Raw genomic sequence first — 24,134 nt, 5'->3', positions numbered from 1 at the left:
GTGATTTCAAGACACTCCCTGCTGGGTGTGTTGTGGCTTACTGGTTAAAAATATGTAACCTGTTGGTTGTAGGTTTAGACCTCAGAAGTATGAAGAGTGTACCACCATTATGCAACTGTACACTTTACATAATTTGGATCAGTTTTTCGCCCAAAGCGGTCGTATGACTTCCAAAAAAAATAGTACAGGCTGTTTTTATTGTGCTTTTTCCATCCTTTGCTTTTATTCTAATTAAGTGTGTTTGGTCCTAGAACAAGATGTTTGCTTTAGATGAGGGTTAAAGTTTGACCCTGAGGTGCAAGATATGTGTGTTTTGAACAAGTGTGGGCCTGATGTTTTTTCTCTACACGTGTGAAGTTGTCTTTGTTAGCTGGAGCAGGCAGCATGTGTTCCAGGAAGCATGCTTGATCTAAGGAGGACACACCCATAATTGACTGCATGGCTGCAGTGTGATGTGTAAAGCCCAAAGCCAGTGTGTCTGTGGGACGCCACACACACCTCTGACCCCATTATCTCACTAAATGCATCAGAACAACAAAATGAATGCACAAACTATATACACTGTCAAATGGAAGAAATCAATAAAGGTTGTTCTTGTGCACTGTATTCCAAGTCTTCTGAAGTCATACGATAGCTTTTTGTGAGAAACAGACCATAGTTTAAGCTAGAGATGACTTGTGAGTTAATCATTCTTTTGAGCTTTTTAGTGAATTAGTTTATACCGGTTCTCAAAATGATTAATTCACAAATTAGATTGATCCAGTTTTTGAGATCTTAGTTGCTCTGCCTATATGCATTTTTTTTTAATAAAAGAAAATGTAAAATACAGAAATTATTATAGTATTTATATGAAATATAAATACTATACGCATTTTATTGTATGTAAAATTATAAAAATAAAATAAATTGTATAATAAATAAAATACTACTATATACTGTAAATAATACCATATATATATATATATATATATATAAATAACTTTTTTATATAAAACCTTAATATATATATAATCCACAACACTTACTTTTGTTTTATTTATTTATTTTTTTTTTTAAATATATAAAATAATAAAAAAATCACAAAAGTAAGTTTCGTTGATTAACAAAATATCTAAGATATTAAAAAAAAAATTAAAAATCTGACATTTTAAAATAATTATTTAAAAAAAACTGCATAAGGTAGTAAACTACACTTGCATTGCTTTTTGTAAAAAGCAGCAGTACAGTTTAAGTCATTGTTTACTGAAAATCTTGATATCTGCCCTGACTCTCTTTGGCATGTTTGTAGGAAAAGTAGATTTGTGGCTAAATCATTCTTTTATTCGAATCAGTGAATTGGTTCGTTCCATTTCTCAAAACCACAAATGATTTATCCGTAAATGAGATTGATTTGGTTCCTAAGTTCTCAGTGCAAATGTCTTAGGAAAATGTTTTTGTCCCATAGACTTCCATTACTGTAAATGCATGAGTTTTGCTTTTGCAAACTAAGAGATAAGTCCAAATTGTTGTTTGTGGTATATGATAACATGTTATAGACCGCTTTTATTTCACTTTCCTCTGCTGAAAGTTTGGTTTGATACTCGAATGCAGGTTTTTAATTGCTTTGAGTGGTTTAACTCCATCTGTGTACTTTAGAGTCAGTCTTTCTGGCATTTAGGTAGTTTGAATTAGTGGTGAGAAAGAGCCAGCGTTTATTTCAGTGTCATTATAGAGGAGCCATCGGATTTCAACAAACACATATCAAGGCAGGTTTTTGTAATTGTTTAGTCCGATCTATTTCTCTCATGGGCCTGCGAAGACATTTTGATGTGTTAAAACCTCATTTGTCTCTTTGTATCTCAGTGATGTTCAGCTCTTTTGCTGACAGGACAGAGTGTGATGGTTTTAGGGATGATGCACGATCGTGTGTGTTTGGGTTGTATCCATCTTTAATACCAGCCGTTAGCAGCAGATGGGGACAACATGCCCTTGGGGAAACTAAACAGAGAGTGAGTTAAACAACAGACCCTTTGTGTGCGTTTGCGAGATGCACCTGGAGTTCACGGGACTTGGGACAAAATGTTGTATGGAAGAAGAAGTTAATTTCATTTGTGTTCACTCACGGGCTTTAAAACCGTGCCAGTAAGTTAAAACGGGTCAGATACATGAGTCATGAGATGTTGTCAATAATATGATGTGTTCTTTTTTCAGAATGGCATCAGAACGTGGTTGTAGAGCTCGAAGTATTGATGATCTGTAATATGCTGTGTAGTTATTACAACAACAAATGTACGCTGATGTGAGGATATGTAATTTACAATCTATTTCTAATTTTAGATATAGCAAACTTTCATGGGGATTGTTGTGATTGTTTTTTTTTGTGTACTTCTGTCCACAAAAACAAAACTATTTCTATCAGCCTACGGTTTTTGTAGATCTGATCCAAAATTATGGTTCTTTGCTATATATTGCTCATGTTGTTCCATTATAGAAGGTTCTTTGCTATATAAGGATCAAGATGACCCATTATACAAGATTTTTTTTTTGCCGTGTAGTGATGATGATCGTGACCATTCTATAGATGTTCCATTATAGAAGCTTTAAAGGTTTATTTTGCCATATAGTGATCAAGATGGTCCATTGTAGAAGGGTTTTTCTATATAGTGAGCTTTGCTATATAATGATCTAGATGTTTCACTATAGAAGGTTCTTTGCTATACAGTGATCAGTATGTTCCATTATAGAAGTTTGGCATATAGTGATCCAGATGTTTCACTATAGAAGGTTCTTTGCCATGTAGTGATCTAGATGTTCCATTATAGAAGTTTTTTAGACATATTGTGATCCAAATGTTCCATTATAGATGTTGTTTTGGCATATAGTGATCTAGATGTTCCATTATAGAATGTTCTTTGCTATATAGTGATCAATATGTTCCATTCTAGAAGTGTTTTGGCATATAGTGAACAATATGTTCCATTATAGAAGGCTCTTTGCATATAGTGATCAATATGTTCCTTTATAGAAGTTTTTTTAGGCATATAGTGATCCAAATGTTCCATTATAGATGTTGTTTTGGCATATAGTTATCTAGATGTTCCATTATAGATGTTGTTTTGGCATATAGTGATCTAGATGTTCCATTATAGAATGTTCCTATATAGTGATCAGTATGTTCCATTATAGAAGTTTTTTGGCATATAGTGATCCAGATGTTTCACTATAGAAGGTTCGTTGCCATGTAGTGATCAATATGTTCCATTATAGAAGTTTTTTTAGGCATATAGTGATCCAGATGTTTCACTATAGAAGGTTCGTTGCCATGTAGTGATCAATATGTTCCTTTATAGAAGTTTTTTTAGGCATATAGTGATCCAAATGTTCCATTATAGATGTTGTTTTGGCATATAGTTATCTAGATGTTCCATTATAGATGTTGTTTTGGCATATAGTGATCTAGATGTTCCATTATAGAATGTTCTTTGCTATATAGTGATCAGTATGTTCCATTATAGAAGTTTTTTGGCATATAGTGATCCAGATGTTTCACTATAGAAGGTTCGTTGCCATGTAGTGATCAATATGTTCCATTATAGAAGTTTTTTTAGGCATATAGTGATCCAAATGTTCCATTATAGATGTTGTTTTGGCATATAGTTATCTAGATGTTCCATTATAGATGTTGTTTTGGCATATAGTGATCTAGATGTTCCATTATAGAATGTTCTTTGCTATTTGATCAATATGTTCCATTATAGAAGTTTTTTGGCATATAGTGATCACTATAGAATCTTTCCAGTTATATGTTCCTTTATAGAAGTTTTTTTTAGGCATATAGTGATCCAGATGTTTTACTATAGAAGGTTCTTTGCCATGTAGTAATGTTTCCATTATAGTTTTTTTAGGCATATAGTGATCCAAATGTTCCATTATAGATGTTGTTTTGGCATACAGTGATCTAGATGTTCCATTATAGAATGTTCCATCAATATGTTCCATTATAGAAGTTTTTTTTTGACCCAGATGTTTCATATAGAAGCCATGTAGTGATCAATATGTTCCATTATAGAAGTTTTTTTTAGGCATATAGTGATCCAAATGTTCCATTATAGATGTTGTTTTGGCATATAGTGATCTAGATGTTCCATTATAGAATGTTCTTTGCTATATAGTGATCAATATGTTCCATTATAGAAGTTTTTTGGCATATAGTGATCCAAATGTTTCACTATAGAAGGTTCTTTGCCATGTAGTGATCAATATGTTCCATTATAGAAGTTTTTTTAGGCATATAGTGATCCAGATGTTTTACTATAGAAGGTTCTTTGCCATGTAGTAATCTAGATGTTCCATTATAGAAGTTTTTTTAGGCATATAGTGATCCAAATGTTCCATTATAGATGTTGTTTTGGCATACAGTGATCTAGATGTTCTATTATAGAATGTTCTTTGCTATATAGTGATCAATATGTTCCATTATAGAAGTTTTTTTAGGCATATAGTGACCCAGATGTTTCACTATAGAAGGTTCTTTGCCATGTAGTGATCTAGATGTTCAATTATAGATGTTTTTTGGCATATAGTGATCTAGATGTTCCATTATAGAAGGTTCTTTGTTATATAGTGATCAGTATGTTTCATGATGGATGGTTATTTGCCATGAAATGATCAAGATGTTCCATTATAGGAGTTTTTGATAAATAATTGTTAATTATAGAAGGGTTTTTGCCTTAAAGTGATCAACACGTTTGATTATTATAATGAAACATCTTGGTCATTATATGACAAAGAACATTCTACTGTATAATTTATAGAACGTTCTTTTTTATATAGTAAGTAAGGTTCATTATAGAAAGGTTTTTGCCATGTCATGATCAAGATGTTATTTGCCATATAGCAATTTAGCACTTCCACTGTGGAGGATATTCTGCCAGCTCAAGGGAGCGCAGACTGTAATGCACATAAATCTAACCGCTGTTATTACAACGCAATGTTCAGATTCAGAGAAATAGGAACATACACAGAGAATACGGTTTCTCTCTCAGCTTGTTCCAGCTTTCCTGCTGATGTGCTTTTTTCGGCGCGATGACGTTGCTGTCAGAGGGTTATGAGAGAAGTCAATACTGCTTACTTATGAAAGTATTTATAACTTCAACATTATAAGGGAAACAACTGAGCTCTTTTGCTTTTCCTCATTACTGTGATGAGCAATGGTTTGTTTCGTGTGGAATCCAGAGCACTGAGGAAAATGTCAAGTGTAATTACATTCAAAGAAAGAGGCTTTTATCTCAAGCAAACACACGGTAAATGGGGGAGAGTGTGTGTGTGTGTGTGTGTGGTGTTGCTAAAGGTTATTGTGATGGAACAGACGTCTCATGGACGGCCAGCGCTGGTCTAGACTGGATCAGCAGACAGTGTGAGGAGCCGGACGGAGACTAACACTCTCAGCGGGCCTTGTGTTAAAACAACACGTCTCCAATCGCTCCTAAAGGAAAGAAGTTGATCCTCAACACACATGTGCACACACGCACACAGCGTCTTGTTTACTTTTTGCAGGATATGAGGAAATTGTCTGTTTAGAAGATGCTTTTGAAATACTTGAAGTTTATTAAAGTGCTTCCAGCTCTGTGAAGGAGGCAGTTTGTGTGTATATGTGAAGTGTTTGTGTCTGTGTGCGAAGGTTGCTGTTTGTTAATTGTTAATAGACTCTTAGCTGAGACCCGTGGACTCAAGGGACGCGTTCAGACATTTCAGTGTGTGTTTCTTTTTTTCTTTTTTTTAAAGGAATAGTTTAGTCATAAATTCTGTCATCATTAACTATTGCCGTTTTCTGAGCTTGAAAGTTTTTACCTTCATTATGAGGAATCAAGATGATAACATGGTCAACTGAAAGCCAAAAGAGTCAGTAAATGTGGACAGAATTGACATTTTGGGATGAGATCCTTTAAGTAGTTTTTCATGTGATTTATTTCTTACATTTCAGGTGTGTTTGTATTACCATGTTGAATTATATTCTTCAGCATGTGTGTTTTGTTTGCCTTTTTCCAAGGAACTCTAGCAGCTGTACGGTGATTGTGGGTTATTTATCTATGGATCAATTAAATTTTTGTGTGAATTGTCAGTTGTGAAGTAGGTTTTTATCTTTGTGTGAATAATGTGTAAATATTCCGTATAGAGAGTATGTGTTTGGGAGATAAGGAGGTGTTAATGAAAATAGGGTGTTGTGGGTGTTTTCTATAGGGTTTCTGACGTTTAAGTGTTTTTGGTGGTTTTGGGGTTGCAAGTGTTATTGTTAAATAGAAATAAAGCTGGAATAAACAACACTGTGAAAATGTTTCACCACCAATATTTTTCTGATTACATGGAAAAACTTAAAAGTAAAAAGTAAGAAAAATTAGAAATTGCCAATAACTGAAATAAAACAAGTTTAGGTTGAAGTACTAAAACTTCTAAAACCGGAAAAAACTCTAAATTAATTATAAACTAAAAATAAAAAAGCATGCAACAAAATTACTTAATGAGAACTCTGTTTTAACTTAAAAACGTATTTAAACTAAAGAAATAAATTGATAATTTTAAAAACTTAAAAATGACAAAATCATGTAACGTACTTAATTTAAACTAAAATTTTAAAAGAAATCTTAATGTTTAACCTACAAACTTGTAGACAAATGCATGTGCAAAATTGCTAAACTTAAATTAAAATTAACATGAAAACATATTGTTTTAATAAAGGTAATATTAAAGGTTAAAAACATCTATTATAACAAAAATAAAAGCTTCTAAAACTGAAATAAAAAAAATAAAGCTAAACAAAATATTTTAATTATAAATTAAAAATAAAGCATGCAACAAATTTCTTAATTAAAACCTAGTTTTAACTTAAAATAAATAAATAAAAATGACAAAAGCATGTAACAAACGTACTTAATTTAAACTAAAAATTTAAAAGAAATCTTATTGTTTTAACATACAAACTTGTCCATCTAAACAGAAATATTTAAGATAATAATAAAAAGACAAATGCTTCCAATATTAACAGTATAAATTAAAAATAAAAAAGCATGCAACAAAATTACGTAATTAAAGCTTAGTTTTAACTTAAACTTATCCAAACAAAACAAATAAAATAAATACATGAAAATGACAAAAACAAACAAAATTACTAAACAAACTAAAATTAAAATAAGCTTATCTATCTAAACAGAAATATTTAAAAAACTAAAATAAATACAAATGACAAAAGCGTGTAACAAAATGACTAAACTTAAATTAAAATTTAAACTAAAACTAAACTAAAATAAAGTTTAAAATATAAAAATTAATTAAAAAATGTTAAGAAATGATGTATTAGTATATAAATAACACTAAAATAACATTGTTACTAGCCCAAGTCAAAAGCATTCGCTTTCAACCGTCAGTGATATTCTAGTCTAGAAATGACTTTTGAGAGGTTTTTCTCTTTTAGTAAATAACTGCACACCTCTAACCAGATTTTAATTGGCTCATAACCCCTTAAAGGGGGCCCCACATAAGCAGAGGGGCTGTTTTGGATACAAATGGGCATATGTATGCATTTTAGTTAATAGTTAACTAGTTTAGCTAAATTAGCAAAGTAATATAATCTTTTAAAGCATCCACTCTTTGAGCATGTGGTATGCTCCAGTTGAGGATGTTTTGAAACGGAGGTGCTCTAGTAACTTGGAGTCGTTTCAGCCCATCGTGGAATTTTTACAAGGTCTCTCAATAAACAATTGCAGGGGCCTTTTCTGCATTTTCACTCCAGCTCCTGAATCCCAAACGGAAAATTCCCAGCCTTTCCGACTCTAAGTATAGACGTTAGCCGGAGCGCTTCTCGATCTGCACTGAGTCACGGATTCCGGACTCTTCATCCACACCGGCGTTTGTTTGGTTTCTGTGGTCGTCTAAATGCTGGAATGATTGATTGAGGGTAGGAAATGATGAATTATCTGTCTGGATGCCTCATTATGCCTTTATCTCTTCACTTGTGTATTATTAGCCCTGTTCCCCAGCTAATAAACTCCTTTCTCCTTTTCCCGTCCCTCCTCTGCCCTTTTTATTAGTCTCCTAATGCTTGTGTCTGCTATTCAAACCTCTCGTATACTGTAGAATTGCTATTATTTAAAGGAATACTTTAAGTTACGTTTTGGTCTGTTCCTCTCACAAAGGCTTTTTAGAGGACTTGTTTTATGGTGCGTCACTATGATTCATTTTGTAAGCTTTTATTCTGTTAATGCACATGGGTTTGTGTCTTAGGTCACATGCATGTGTACTAAAATTATGGATTTCATTGGTGTTATCAAACTAATATCTCCTTTGTAGCATACTATAAGTAAAATGTTGCTAAAATTACTATATCGTGAGACTGAAGACTGGAGTAATGATGCTGAAAATTCAGCTTTGATCACAGAAATAAATTACATTTTACTATATACTTGCATAGAAAAAAAGTTATTTTAAATTGTAATAATATTTCACATTTTTACTGTATTTTTGATTTAAAAAAAAAAAAATGCAGCCCTGGTGAGCAGAAGAGACTTCTTTCTAAACATTACTGGGAAAAAAAAAAAAAAAAAGTCTTACCAACCACCCAAACTTTTGAAAACAGGAAAGAATTGGGCAATATTACCTGAAAAAGCATGTGCATTTACACATTTGCCAGGCACTTACTCAACTTCAAACCCATAAACTTGGTGCTGTTAGCACCATGCTCTGCTTTTTAAGAAATAACGTTCAAAGCATGAACAGATGCACGCTTCCATCCAAAACAGTGTTTCATTACATCCTGTTTTCAGCAAGCTATGATTTGGGACGCGCTTTTTGTTTGGCTTATTGCAGACATGGCAGCTGTTGTTAATTCTAAGCTCCAATCTGGCAACCCTAATGATGTTGTAGCCTCAAAACATCAGTCCCCAAACGCAAACGGCTTTTATAAAGTCAAGCGCTCTGCTGGATTTAACTGCGTAACTGTGTGTGTGCGTACATGCATCGTATGTACCTTGAGAATGGCTGCTAAAATTAGGCACAGCTTTGATTTTGTGGGACGTGTGCGTGCGTGCAATTTAATGGCGTTCTCTTGTCCTCTGTAACTGTACTCCCGCAAACACGCACAGCTGAGGATGTTTTGCTGACTCATTGCAGCCACTTCCTGTGTCCATGGTCTGAGCTCTGACTCTTGCTACTGTAAGAGAAAGACAGGAGACTCAATTAAGAGAAACACTGGGTTTAAAGTGAAAGGAGCAGCAGACAGAACAGGGTTAAAGGTCATTAAGTAATGTGTGTTTTCTCATGCAGTTTAGGAAGATTTCAGCAGATTTTTTAGCATGAAATCAAAATCTTTTTCTTCTGTTTTCTTCTCTTTCTGAGAGCAACAGTGAATGTTATTAAGAGAAAAATCTTTGTCTTTCAGGGAGTTAAATGTTAGAAAGTGCTTAGTCATGAAAATAATGCAATAATGGCTGCAAAATATTTTGATTTTATTTTTTTATTATTTTTTTTTGAGGTAGAAGTAAGTTACCTTTTGAACAAGAAATTACCTTGTTTGTTTGTAAAGGTTGAGAACAATATGAAAGTCTAGGAAATAAAATTAATGCATTAATTAATGCATTTTTAAAATTTCATTTTAAGGTAAAAATAACCTTTTGCAGAATGTTTGATAATGACATGAATGGCTTAGAAATTAATTTATTAATTATTTATAATATATTGCTAATTATTTATTTATTTATTTTATTTTTAGGCAGAACCTACCTTTTGCAAAAGATTGAGATTGATATGAATGGCTTGTATGTTGAAATGTATTAATTTAATTAATTTATTATTCATTAATATTATATTTTAATAAATAGTTTTATATTTATTTAATCATTTATTTATTTAGCGTTTTTATTTTTGTGCAGATACTACCATTTGCAAAATATTGAGAATGATATGAAAGGCTTAGAAAATACCTTAAAATTTTTTTATTTATTTATGTATTTTTAATTTTAATTTTTTTATATTTTTAGAATGTACCTTTTGCAAATGGCTGTGAGTCACAGAAACACTTGGAAATGACCTTTTCCAAATTGTAAATTTTATCTTACTTTACTTTACTTTATTTTACTTAACTTTACTTTACTTTTTTTTTTCTTTATTTTATTTTATTTTATTTTAAGGTATACCTTTTGCCAAATGTTCAGAATGTTGTGGTAGAAATAATCTTTTGCAAAATGTTTGATAATGATTTGAAAGGCTTAGAAGTTAATTTATTAATAATCTAATAATTATTTATTAGTATGATATTAACTATTTATATTTATTTATTAATTAATCTATTTTTATTATTTTGGGGCAGAAACTACCTTTTGCAAAAGACTGAGAATGATATGAAAGGCTAAGAAAAGATACAAATATTTGTATTTATTATTTATTTTATTTTAGAAATTACCTTAGAAATTACCTAAATACTTGAATAATACAAATGCTTAGAAATTACCTATTCCAAAATTGTATTTTTATTTTATTTTATTTTATTTTATTTTATTTTAAAGATTGAGAATCATATGAAGGCTTAGAAATGACCTCATACTTTTATTTTATTTATTTTTTCGTCAGGTCGACCTTTTGCGAAATGTTGAGAATGATGTGAGAGACAGAAATGTCCCTGCCTATGCATATATAAAATGTATTTATTTATTTATTTATTTAATTTTTCACATAGAAATTACTTTTTGCAAAAGGTTGAGAATGATATGAAATGCATAGAAATGTCCCTGCCTATACAAAATTAATGAACTTGTAAATTTTTAATGTAGAAATGACATGGACATTTGATTATTATTGGCCTGTCACAGTCATTTTTCCGTTCTCTCTTTTTCTCAGGTAAACTGTCATGATTCCCATCACTGAATTGCGATACTTTGCTGATACACAGCCGGCGTATCGGATTCTGAAACCATGGTGGGACGTGTTCACAGACTACATCTCCATCGTGATGCTGATGATCGCGGTGTTCGGTGGCACGCTGCAGGTCACGCAGGACAAGATGATTTGCCTGCCATGCAAATGGGTCGTCAACCAGACCTGCGAACAGAGCAACGTCAGCACGCTGCTCAACGTCAGCGTGCCGCTCAACCCCGAACCCAAGGGCATCCAGTACGACCTCGACAGACACCAGTACAACTACGTGGACGCCGTATGTTACGAAAACAAGCTGCATTGGTTCGCAAAATACTTCCCTTATCTGGTGCTGCTGCACACCCTGATCTTTCTAGCATGTAGTAACTTCTGGTTTAAGTTTCCACGGACAAGTTCCAAGCTGGAGCATTTCGTGTCGATCCTGTTGAAGTGTTTCGACTCGCCGTGGACGACGCGTGCGCTTTCAGAGACTGTGGTGGAGGAGAGCGACCCGAAGCCGGCGGGGAAAATGAACGGCTCGATGGATAAGAAAACCTCCAGCGTCAGCGACCAGGATGTGGAAGCAAGCGTTCCCATGCTGCAGAGGACCAAGTCCAGGATCGAACAGGGCATCGTGGACCGTTCGGAGACGGGCGTCTTGGACAAGAAGGAAGGAGAGCAGGCCAAAGCGCTCTTTGAGAAGGTGTGTGCATATGTTTTATTTAAGAGCTGGTCTCAAGTCACAAGCGAGACGTCTTGTTAACAGCGCTGTGTTCCAAAACCTAATGAGATGCCTCAGTAGTCAGCGTTTTAAGACATCATAGACATTTTTGTTTTTTTGTTTTTTTTTAATGCATTTCTCCAAAATACCTTCTTTTGGCTAAATTCTAGGGCAGAATTAGTGGAAAGGGCATTGTGATACATATGCTTAAATATAAATGTATTTATAATTTGTAATTTATACTTCGTATGTTAATACATATACCTCTTTAATCCAATTCTGAAATATTGCTAAATAATATTATGAAAATATTTATATAATAATAGCAATTTAATAAATATTTTTTAGAATTTTCACTTATTTAATTAGTATAAATAAATTAAATAAATAAAATTATTTTATTGCAGCCAGTGCTAAAAAATATTGATAAATATTATTACATAATTATTTATATATTAATATATATTTAATTAAAATATGTAGAATTTCATACACTACTTTATATTTATACTTACTTTATATAATAATAATAATAAATAATTAAATAATAAATTGAATGTATACATTTATACTTACTTTATATATTAATATATAAAATATAGATATTTGAGCCTATAATGCAAATATAATTAAGGAAATTGATAAATATTATTAAAAAATACATATGTATTGATAAATAAATATTTATAAATTTATTGCATATTTATATTTATAATATTTATGTATTTAATATAAATTAGCCAAATCTGAAAAGTATTTAAAATATTAATGAAAAAAAAATATATATATTTATATATTAAATAAATATATATATATATATATATTAAATATTATATATATGTATATGTATGTGTGTGTGTGTGTATATATATATATATATATATATATATATATATATATATATATATGTATATGTATGTGTGTGTGTATATATATATATATATATATATATATATATATATATATACATATTTGTATGTGTGTATGTGTGTATGTATAAAAAAAAAAAAAAATAAATATATATATACACTTTGTACACTAAAAAATTATATATATATATATATATATATATATATATATATAAAATAAATATGTATTTATGCTTTTATGCTACTGAAATATATTTTATTTATTAGTATATTAAGTAAACAAATGCATATTTATTAAATATGTAAATATTTATTTATTAGATAATATTTAGCTATACTTTTTAAAATTGCATGATATAACTATATTTTATTTATTAGTATATTATTTCATCCAATGCCAAATGTTGGTATTATTAAATCTAAATGTATATATTAAAAGAAGAAGTCCACTTCCAGAACAACAATTTACAAATAATGTACTCACCCCTTGTCATCCACGAGGTTCATGTCTTTCTTTCTTCAGTCGTAAAGAAATTATGGTTTTTAAGGAAAACATTTCAGTATTTTTCAAAATTTAATTATTTTTATTTCATTTTATTTTATTTATTTTTTTTATTTATTTTATTTGATTTGATTTTGATTTGATTTGATTTTTGTGTCATGTTGTTACCTAGCAAATCATTTATGCAGTTCCATTTCAGTTAGGATGCCTTTGAAGGATGCTGTCTGTGTAGGTAGTACACAGTGAAGTAGTTCACGAGGTTTTGGAACAGAGCCCAAGTATTTTGAATATGTCATCTCATCTCATTCTTCTGTTTTTTGCAGGTGAAGAAGTTCCGTATCCATGTGGAGGAGGGCGACATCGTTCATCGTCTTTACATCCGCCAAATCATCATCAAAGTCACCCAGTTCATCATCATCATCTGCTACACCACGTACTACGTTCGCTACATCGAGTTCAGCGTGTCGTGCACCGTGGACATCGAACGGCTGACCGGTTATCGCACGTACCACTGCGCTCATCCTCTGGCCACGCTCTTCAAGATCCTGGCCTGCTTCTACATCAGCCTGGTGGTGGTTTACGGCCTCATATGCATGTACACGCTCTACTGGATCATCAGCCGCTCGCTAAAACGCTATTCCTTCGAGTCCATCCGTGAGGAGAGCAGCTATAGCGACATCCCGGACGTCAAGAACGACTTCGCCTTCATGCTGCACATGATCGATCAGTACGACCCGCTGTACTCCAAGCGCTTCGCCGTCTTCCTGTCGGAGGTCAGCGAAAACAAACTGCGACAGCTGAACCTGAATAACGAATGGACTCTGGAGAAACTCAGGCAGAGGATAACCAAAAACTCGCAGGAGAAACTCGAGCTGCACCTCTTTATGCTGAGCGGGATCCCAGACACAGTGTTCGACCTGGTTGAGCTGGAGGTGTGTGGGTTTGTGTGATTGAACGATTGTAAATATAAAACTCCTACAAGATGCATATTTAAAGTTCAAGTTGGATGATTCAGGTCATGCTTGTAGGCCTGATCTAGGTCGTATCTTCTGATGAGTACAAAATAACAGGTTTTGAAGAATGTTAGTAATCAGTTTCGGTTCCCGTTGACAAAAAAAGTTCAACATGAGTCAATGGGAACCAAAGTTGTTTGGTCACAACATTATTCAAAATATCTTCTTGTATGTTTCACAGAAGAAAGAAACTCATAACCCGGTGGATTGATGGTTTAATGTTGCTAAATAAAGAAAGGAAGACTACCTTAAATAGTATTGTAGTATTGTAATTTAACCAATTTATTGTAATTTAAAGTAATTATTATGATTAATTTATTATTATTATTATTATTATTATTATTATTATTATTATTATTTTACTTTGCAATGTTACAATAATATTTCTTATTTATATATAATAATATTTGTATTCAATAATAATTATAATACATGATTTAAAAATGTATTATTATAAAAATATTATTATTTAAATAAATTAAATGATTTAAAAAATGTTATACTACTAATATATTTTATAATTTTTAATGATTTTTAATTATTTGATTTTAAATTATTATTTTTATAATCAAAATGTTTGGCCAAATTATACAGCCATAAAATAATTATAAATATATATAGTAATATTACTAATTTTTTTAATTATTTTTTTATTAACATTTTATAGTCTAACTGATGTAATCACAAAATGTTTGGCCAAATTATGCAGCCCTAAAAACAATTTATTTAAATAAATTAAATAATTTACAAAAATTATAATACTAATATTTTTTGTTGCTTGTATAATAATGTTTCATTATTTGATTTAATACTTTATTTAAATAAATTAAATAATTTATAAAAATTATTACTAAGATTAGTTTTGTTTTTGTTTAATAATAATTTAGTTATTTTTTTTTTTTTTTAATTATTATTTTATTATTAAATTGATGTAATCACAACAATTGATTTAAATAAATTAAATAATTTATATATATATATATAAATATATATATATATATAAATAAATATATAAATAATAAATATAAAATGTTTGGCCAATTTACGCAACAGTTTATTTAAATAAATAATTAAAAAATATATAATAATAATACCAATACTATTTTTTTTTAATATAATTTTTAATTATTTGATTTATTGAAATTATTAATATTTTGTAGTCTAAAAAAACAATTTATTTAAACAAATGTAATAATTTAAAAAATTCAAATAATACTAATATTTCTTTACTTTATTTTTATAATTGTATACATTTCAAATTAATGTAATCACAAAATGTTCGGCCAAAATGTGCAGCCCCAAAAGCAAGCACACACACAAAAATTCAGCTTCCTCTTAAGTAACCGCTTGCATGCAGTAAGACTCCTCTGTAAGATCACATATTTTACACAGCTTTGAAGAAGGAAGTTAGAACTGTTTCCTCACACATGGCTTGCTTTTTTCTATATTTTAAATTCTTAAAGGCAAAGTGTGTAATTTCTGTGCACTAAAGTCACCAAACGGAATTGCCATGAGGTCTCTGGAATAATATCCTCTATGCTATTGGTCAAATAAAAAGATGGCCCCGCCCCAATCGCACACCATTGGTTGTTTGAACTGCAGGTAATGTATTCTCTTTATTTCCTGCAGGTGCTGAAATTGGAGCTGATTCCTGATGTCACGATCCCGCCCATAATCGCACAGCTGTCTAACCTGAGGGAGATGTGGCTTTACCACACGCCGGCCAAAATCGAGGCTCCAGCTCTGGCCTTCCTCCGTGAGAACCTCAAATCACTACACATAAAGTTCACAGACATTAAGGAGATCCCACTGTGGATCTACAGCCTCAAGAACCTCAGCGAGCTTCATCTGACCGGAAACCTCAGTGCGGATAACAACCGTTTCATCGTCATCGACGGCCTGCGGGAACTCAAGAGGCTCAAGGTCCTGCGGCTGAAGAGCAACCTCACTAAACTGCCTCAGGTAACATGATGTTACTCACTGAGATTCATCAACGCATTCAGAAAGAGATGATGATAATACCATGCTGAAATCAAAATTGACCCTATTTGCTTGTTGTGCATTGTTTATCAAGGCACAATATTATGAAGACAATAAACAAACAAACAAACAAGCAAACAAATAAAATATTTGCATAATTTAATTATTAATTAATATAGTGTCATATGTACAGTATTCTTATAATTTTGTGATAAAATATTGTATACAAAATGTATAATTTATAACTTAAAACAATTATGTAAATTAAATATGAAATTAAAATGTAAATATTTAAATGCTTTAATTATGATATAATATTATATACAGTATTTTACAGTATTTATATAATTAGTTATATAACTGGACACATTTATATAAATTAAATATAAAATTAACATTTTATGATGACATAATATTATATATAAAGTATTTAGTTATTTTTTTAAAGTATTGTATACAAAATGTGTAATTTCTGTAATTTATATAATGTAAAATATTCATAGAAATTAAATATTGTAAAATTAAAATGAGCATATTTTAATAATTTAATGACAATATAATATTATACACAATATTTTTGAAGTAAAATATTGTATACAAAATATATCATTTATATATTTATTTATATAACTCGACATTTAAATAAATTAAAATTAAAAATAAAATTATATATAAAGTATTTTAGTAATTTTTATAATAAAATATTGTATACAAAATGTAAAATTTATATATTATATAACTTAAAATGTTCATATAAATTAAATATTATAAAATTAAAATGAACAGTTTAATAATTTAATGACATTATAATATTATAAATACGGTATTTATGTGATTTTTGTTGTAGTAAAATATTAAATATAAAATGTATCATTTATATAATTATTCATATAACTTGATACATTTATATATATTAAATATTATAAAATTAACATATAATAATTTAATGAAGATATAATATTATAAAGTATTTTATATTTTATATTTTTATTTTATATTTTATATAACTATAGATATTTTATATTTTATACAATATTGTGTACAAAATGTATAATTTATATAATTATTTATATAACTTAAAATATTCATACAAATATTATAAAATTAACATATTTGAATAATTTAATGACAATATAATATTATAAATACTGTATTTTTGTAATAAGATATTGCATACAAAATGTATAATTTATATAATTATTTCTATAACTTGAAATATTTATAGAAATTGAAAATAAAAAAATAAAATTAACTTGTAGTAATTTGATATATATAAAGTATTAGTAATTTTTATAAAATATTGTATACAAAATGTGTAATTTATATAACTTAAAATATTCATATAAATTAAATATTATAAATTAAAATTAACATATTTTAATCATTCATTTTATATATCTATGTAATTTATTATATATTATATTATATATGCACACAGTGTTTTTATATTTTTATATTAAATATATATATTGTAAACAAAATATATTTTAATAATTCATTTTATATATCTATGTAATTTATTATATATTATATTATATATGCACACAGTATTTTTATATTTTTATATTAAATATATATATTGTAAACAAAATATATCATTTATATAATTGTATATGACGTGAACATTTTTTATTATTTGTTTTTTTTAAATTGAATTTAATATGATATTATATAATATAGTATATACAGTATTTTTATAATTTGTATAATAAAAATAGTATATATAATAAATTACATAGAAAATTATATAAAAAAAATTATATTATTTATAAAATATATGAGTTCTGCTTATTGTTTTTTTATAGTCAAATAACTTCTGCATTTTTGCATTGTTTTATGCTTTTGTTTTAGGTAAATTTAGTACATATTCTGAACAAAATGTTACAAAAAATATATTTATATTTAATTTAATATGTAATTTAATTTAACCTACATAAAGAAGTGAAGACAAGGCCAATATCTGGTGCTGTTTTTAATCTAACAACTAAATAGATTCACACAGAATTGCATTTTGCAGCTTTTTTTTATTTTTAAATGACAAAATGTTAATTCAAGTGTGTCTTTTCCCCCCTGCAGGTGGTGACAGATGTTGGCGTTCACTTGCAGAAGCTCTCCATCAATAACGAAGGGACCAAACTGATGGTTCTGAACAGTCTGAAGAAGATGGTGAACCTGACGGAGCTGGAGCTGGTGCGCTGCGATCTAGAGCGGATCCCGCACTCCATATTCAGCCTGCACAATCTACAGGTCATCAGTCATCCTTTATCTAGCAGCTCAAAAACTCTGAATATAATATGTATGCTGTATTCATGTATTTATAATCAAATTAGATAATATTGGGCCTTTTGTGCCATTCAGGGTTGTGTAATTATTTGCAATGTCTGTTGAGTGTTTTAAACGTTCTGCGTTGTATAAATGTTGTACATTTCTTACATCGTACCGCAGGTATTTTCATGCTCGTACAAGCTCTGTTCACTTATTCTGACGTGCACGTCAACTTCTGTCTGTAGGAGATCGATCTGAAAGACAACAACTTGAAGACCATCGAGGAGATCATCAGCTTCCAGCATCTCCACAGACTGGTGTGCCTCAAGCTCTGGTACAACCAGATCGCCTACATCCCCATCCAGATCGGCACCCTCACCAACCTGGAGCGCCTCTACCTGAACAGGAACAAGATCGAGAAGATTCCTGCCCAGCTCTTCTTCTGCAGGAAGCTGCGTTACCTGGACCTCAGTCACAACAACCTGACCAGCATCCCTGCAGACATCGGCTTCCTGCAGAACCTGCAGTATTTTGCGGTGACGGCCAACAGAGTGAGTTGAGCATAAGTGTGCAGACTTGCATGTACACGTCACCTCACGTTCCTGTGAGATTCCATCAGACGCTGTTACCTGAGCTTTATCTTTTCCTGTAAAACTAGATGTGCTATGTAAATCCACTGCACACTACCAGTCAAAAATAATAATATTATTTATTATTATTAATAATAATGAAAATAAATAGTAATAAATAGTAATAATAAATAATAATAATAAATTAATACATTTATTCAGCAAGTATGCATTAAATTGCTCAAAAGTGACAATAATTTACAATGTTACAAAAAAATATATCTAATAAATGCTGTACTTCAGCTTTACCATCACTGGGGAAAAAAAAAAAAATATATATATATATATATAATTAATATACATTATATATCATTGATATTTAATTTACTTTATTTATATGTGTGTATATAAAATAATAAAGTATACTAAATATGTAATTTTTTTTTTTTTTTTAAATTCTAACATTACAATTTAATTATATACAAGTTATGTAAGTTTTGTTTGTATGAATATATTACACACACATATACATATAAATATTATTATAAAATAAATGTTAATTATCAATTTTATATATATACGTGTGTGTGTGTGTGTGTGTGTATATATATATATATTTATTATTTTATTTTTTTTAAATATATGTAATTTAATTTAACATTAAAATTTAATTGATCATACATAAATTAAATTATAATAATAATACTTGTATATATGTGTGTATAAAAATATATATGTAATTTAATTTAACATTAAAATGTAATTGATTATATATAAATTAATAATAACAGTAATAATAATAATATATAATATATATATAATTTATTTTTTCTGATGCTTTAAAGTGATCACAAGCTCTTTAATACTTAAGTACATGATCCTAGTCTTACTGCGAATGATTCATCAGCGCATGTTATACCAAATAAAAAAATGTTTTCATAATCATTTATTACGTACTAACTTGCTCACATCTGAATTAACCTTTCATGTGGCGTCACTTAATCTGCGCAGACATATTGATTAACATCACCAATTAGCGAAATAGCCATTTAGTCATTTGTAGGTAATGCATCCTTTCTAAGTCCAATGCCAGTTAACGCTAATTAAATCAAAATTACGGCAATCATAACATAGTTTCGAGATCTGTAATAAATAGCATGTTGTTGGAGTTTCAAAATGAGAATCCTCCACAATCCACCGCAGCCTCACAGTGTCAGTGACAATGTATCAGAAAGGCGGCTCTAATTGTGCTTTCGGAAATCCTGTTTTCTGATTTCTCAGCAGCCCCAGTTCACACCCTCCAATCCCGTCTTACGCATACCTATCCGTCAGACGCCCATCAGAGCTTTCTCTGGGGCGTAAGCGGCATTAGATGGCGCCGCTGTTTTGTTCAATCTGGATTTTTTGGATGCGACTCAGATACGTAAACGAGGAACGTACAGACATAAAGTCCAGGAACATCCTTATGCAACACACAACCTGCGTCTCTCATGTGTTTTGAGTTTGACGGGCGCTTGTGGTTGTTTTTAGTAATGGGCGTGTTGGAGAGCATGTGTGGTATGTTTCTGAAAATAGCGGGTTTATGGGTCCTCCTGTCGAGGAATGTGTGCACTTACACACACACACAAGCTTCCCGGATCCTTCATTAGCTCGTTATTATCTAAATGAGTTGTGTAATTTGTGTTATTTGTTGAGAATCAAGGCAGACTGTAACTAGATGCACGTTTGCTTTTTTTAGAGCGCATATGTGTGTGTGCGTGTGGGCCAAAATTAGCCGCTCACTCTGGAGATAATTGGTCTTCCTGTGTATAATATGTTTTCTAGGTCTCCGCCCTGCCGAGCGAGTGTCTTTAAATGGGGCACGTTGTTTATTACAGATAGATCATATTACATGGCTTGCTGGAATGCTTGATTCTGATTGGTCAGTCTTGGCATTCTTCGATCAAATAGTGTAGCATAATGACGGTTATAATGGATAAATGGCCGCTGATGCCCAAATGATTGGTTTTGGGTTTCTCATATCAATCAGCTGGTTATTACAAAATAAACCCTGACCAAGACACCTGATCACCCGACTGATCACTGAATGAACATTATCCCTTACTGCACAAAACAGAGTAAACTGAAATGAAACTAACACTTATTTTACATTATTTACTCCGTTAACAAAAATAGCTGAAAATAGTTTTTAGCTACTGAAATAAAAAAAAAAAAAAATTTCAATATGACTAAGTATGATTTCTCAAATAGCAAATGCTGCAATTTAATTAAATGTTACATATTTTATTTAGTTAATATTTTAGTTAGTACTACTATTAATAATAATAATTAATTATTATGATTATTATTATTATGCAGTTATATTGACATTGATATTAATTAGGGTTATAATATCAAACTGAAACTAAAGCTAAAACCATAAACACAAATTTTCCTTACTTCAAAAACAACTTTAACTGAAATAAAATTAATAAACTTATTTTATTTCAGCTAAAAATAAATAACTGAAAAAGTTACAAAATATAAAAAAATAAATAAACTACATAGACATTTAAAAAAATAAATAAAATAAATAAAAAAAAATTAAACATACAAAAATTTAAAACATAAACTTATTTTATTTCAGCTAAAAATAAATAACTGAAAAAGTTACAAAATATAAAAAAAATAATAAACTATATAGACATGTAAAAAATTAAATAACATTTAACTAAATTATGTACAATAATGCTCATCTTATTTTCTGTCAGTTGATTACATTTTACACACTACACTTTACAATTTTTATTAGTGCTGTCAAACGATTAATTGCGATTAGTTACATCCAAAATACAAGTATTTGTGTACATAATGTATGTGTGTACTGTGTATATTTATTATGTAAATATAAATACACATACAGTATATATTTTGAAAATATTTATATATTTATATTCCTATAATTTCTATTATATTCATATATGTATAAAAAAAGTCTTATATAAGTTAAAATTTACAAATATACACAGTACACCCACGTATATTATGTAAACAAACTTTATTTTAGATGTAATTATTTATTTTGAAAATTTTTTGATAAAGATGTGATAGATTTATTATTTATTATGCATATATAAATACACATACATGTATATATTTTTTTAAATATTTGTATGTGTATATATTTATACTTGTATATAATTTATATTATATATTTTATATATAAATCTAATATTTTCCTTAATATGTACATGTATGTGTGTATATTTATATATAAGTAATAAATATACACAGTACACACATACATATAGTATGTAAATATAAACTTTTATTTTAAATGCGATTAATCACGATTAAGTGTTTTGCAGCCCTATTTAATAAATGTTTTGCACAATAAAGTGTTTTTTTTCTGTCATTAGATTTTACACACTAATTAAAGAGAATCATATGGCATAGCTTGTGTGTTAACAGTATTTTTTGCCTCCGTTTCAGATTGAGGCGCTGCCACCCGAGTTGTTTCAGTGTAAGAAGCTGCGGACGCTGAATTTGGGAAATAACTGCCTTACAGTGTTGCCGTCACGTTTCGGAGAATTAACAGGCCTCATGCAGCTGGAGCTGCGTGGAAACCGGCTGGAGGGATTACCGGTGGAGCTCTCTGAATGTCGCCTTCTCAAGCGCTCCGGGCTGATTGTAGAAGAGGATCTCTTCAACACCCTGCCACCGGAGGTCAAGGAGCAGCTGTGGAGAACCGATAAAGAACAAGCCTGAGCAAGACAGAGGAACATTTCACCCAAAAAATAAAATTTGCTTAAAATCTACTTAACCTCAGGCCATCCAAGATGTAGATGAGTTTCTTCATCAGATTTGGAGAAATGTAGCATTGCATTACATGCTCACCAATGGATCCTTTGTAGTGAATGGGTGCCGTCAGAATGAGAGTCCAAACAGCTGATAAAAACATCACATCAATCATCCACACCACTCCAGTCCATCAGTTAACTTAATGCATTTTTGCATTTAAATGAAATCAGTGCATATTTCTCTCCTGATTCAGACAAGACAAATTATTCACTGGAGAAGGCATTATGGATCATGTACTCATATTTTAGCCAAAAGCAATGCTTCACAATATGTTAATTGATGAAATGGAGTGGTGTGGCTTACTTGTCGATGTTTTTATCAGCTGTTTGGACTCTCATTCTGACGGCACCCATTCACTACAGTGGATCTGTTTGTAAACAAGTGATGTAATGCTACATTTCTCCAAATATGATGAAGAAACAAACTCATCTACATCTTCGATGGCCTGAGGGTGAGTAAACGTTCAGCAAATTTAAATTTTTGGGTAAACTAAGTGGTTGTTCTGCTTTCAATTTGTTTTTATTGTTTTTAATTCTTATTTGGGCGATAACGTTTCTTCTCCGTATGAAGGGAAGTTGACAGTACAGTGCCATCTGTGCTTGGAAACATACACTGATACACTCACTCAAACACGTTCTCATTCACAAACACACTTTTTGCAAGGTCAAGTCATTGATGTACTGCCCCCTACAGGCACGGAGGGGCGTGCATATAAACGACGACTACATGGTAAACATGTGGATGCGAGTGCCTATGTTAAAGCAGCGGCATTATTGGAATGAATAGATATAACAAGCAATATGTGGTTTGTGTATTATTTACTTAGCGGCTGCGTCCGGTCAGGGAAGAGTCGACCGTTTGTGAATGTGCCAGCTGAGTTATCGAATATGTAAAATGTACATTTTAGAGCCAATAGCCACAAATGCCAAAAAGGTCATATACAAAATCTACTACTTATATATGCATATAAAGACTATGAATATGATGCCACAAATGTCTTGCTGAAATCTTACACTCCACAGACTCAACACAAAGATTTAGAAACTACGAACTCAAACACTCTAATGAACAAACTTTTGCCATTCTGGACGCACTCACGTTTGGATCAAGTGACCTGCACGTCGCATCCCATTGGTCGAGGGAGCGATGACGTCGTAATGACTCTCGTCGTAGCAACGTTCCCACGCTATCATGGCCTTAACTCTCTCTGAGCTGTATGCTGGAGCTCGTTTCAAAGATATAAGTGTACATTTTGCGTTTGTAAGTTTTATAATTTTACAAAAAAAATGAGAAAGAACAAAAAGAAAGCACGGACTCATGCAAACGGTTCATGTGTTTGCAAGTAAAACAATCCTATGCGTTAATGTATCTTTTTTATATATGTATGTGTTCATATGATTTTATGATTTTTATTTGAACTTTTCTTTTCGTTCAGAAGATTGCCTAATGTACACAGTATGGCTTTAAACAAAACCAAGTAAAGACTTCTGATAAACA

At 30.6% G+C, this 24,134-nt stretch overlaps 1 protein-coding gene across 1 annotated transcript in view; it reads left to right on the top strand.

Moving 5' to 3' along the window:
• lrrc8aa (leucine rich repeat containing 8 VRAC subunit Aa) overlaps positions 1-24,134 on the top strand; it is a 25,133-nt gene extending 999 nt beyond the window's left edge. Inside the window, exons 2-7 of the mRNA XM_051093510.1 lie at positions 10,864-11,581; positions 13,294-13,902; positions 15,613-15,945; positions 18,040-18,210; positions 18,474-18,779; positions 22,269-24,134. Coding sequence (XP_050949467.1) covers positions 10,874-11,581; positions 13,294-13,902; positions 15,613-15,945; positions 18,040-18,210; positions 18,474-18,779; positions 22,269-22,544 — 2,403 coding nt within the window. The 5' untranslated portion in view covers positions 10,864-10,873 and the 3' untranslated portion in view covers positions 22,545-24,134. The remainder of the gene's footprint in view (positions 1-10,863; positions 11,582-13,293; positions 13,903-15,612; positions 15,946-18,039; positions 18,211-18,473; positions 18,780-22,268) is intronic.

Source organism: Labeo rohita, chromosome 21 (assembly GCF_022985175.1).
Source record: "Labeo rohita strain BAU-BD-2019 chromosome 21, IGBB_LRoh.1.0, whole genome shotgun sequence".
Taxonomy (NCBI): Eukaryota; Metazoa; Chordata; class Actinopteri; order Cypriniformes; family Cyprinidae; genus Labeo; species Labeo rohita.
The sequence above is the reverse complement of the archived record's forward strand: the minus strand, read 5'-3'. Positions and strand labels throughout refer to the sequence as shown.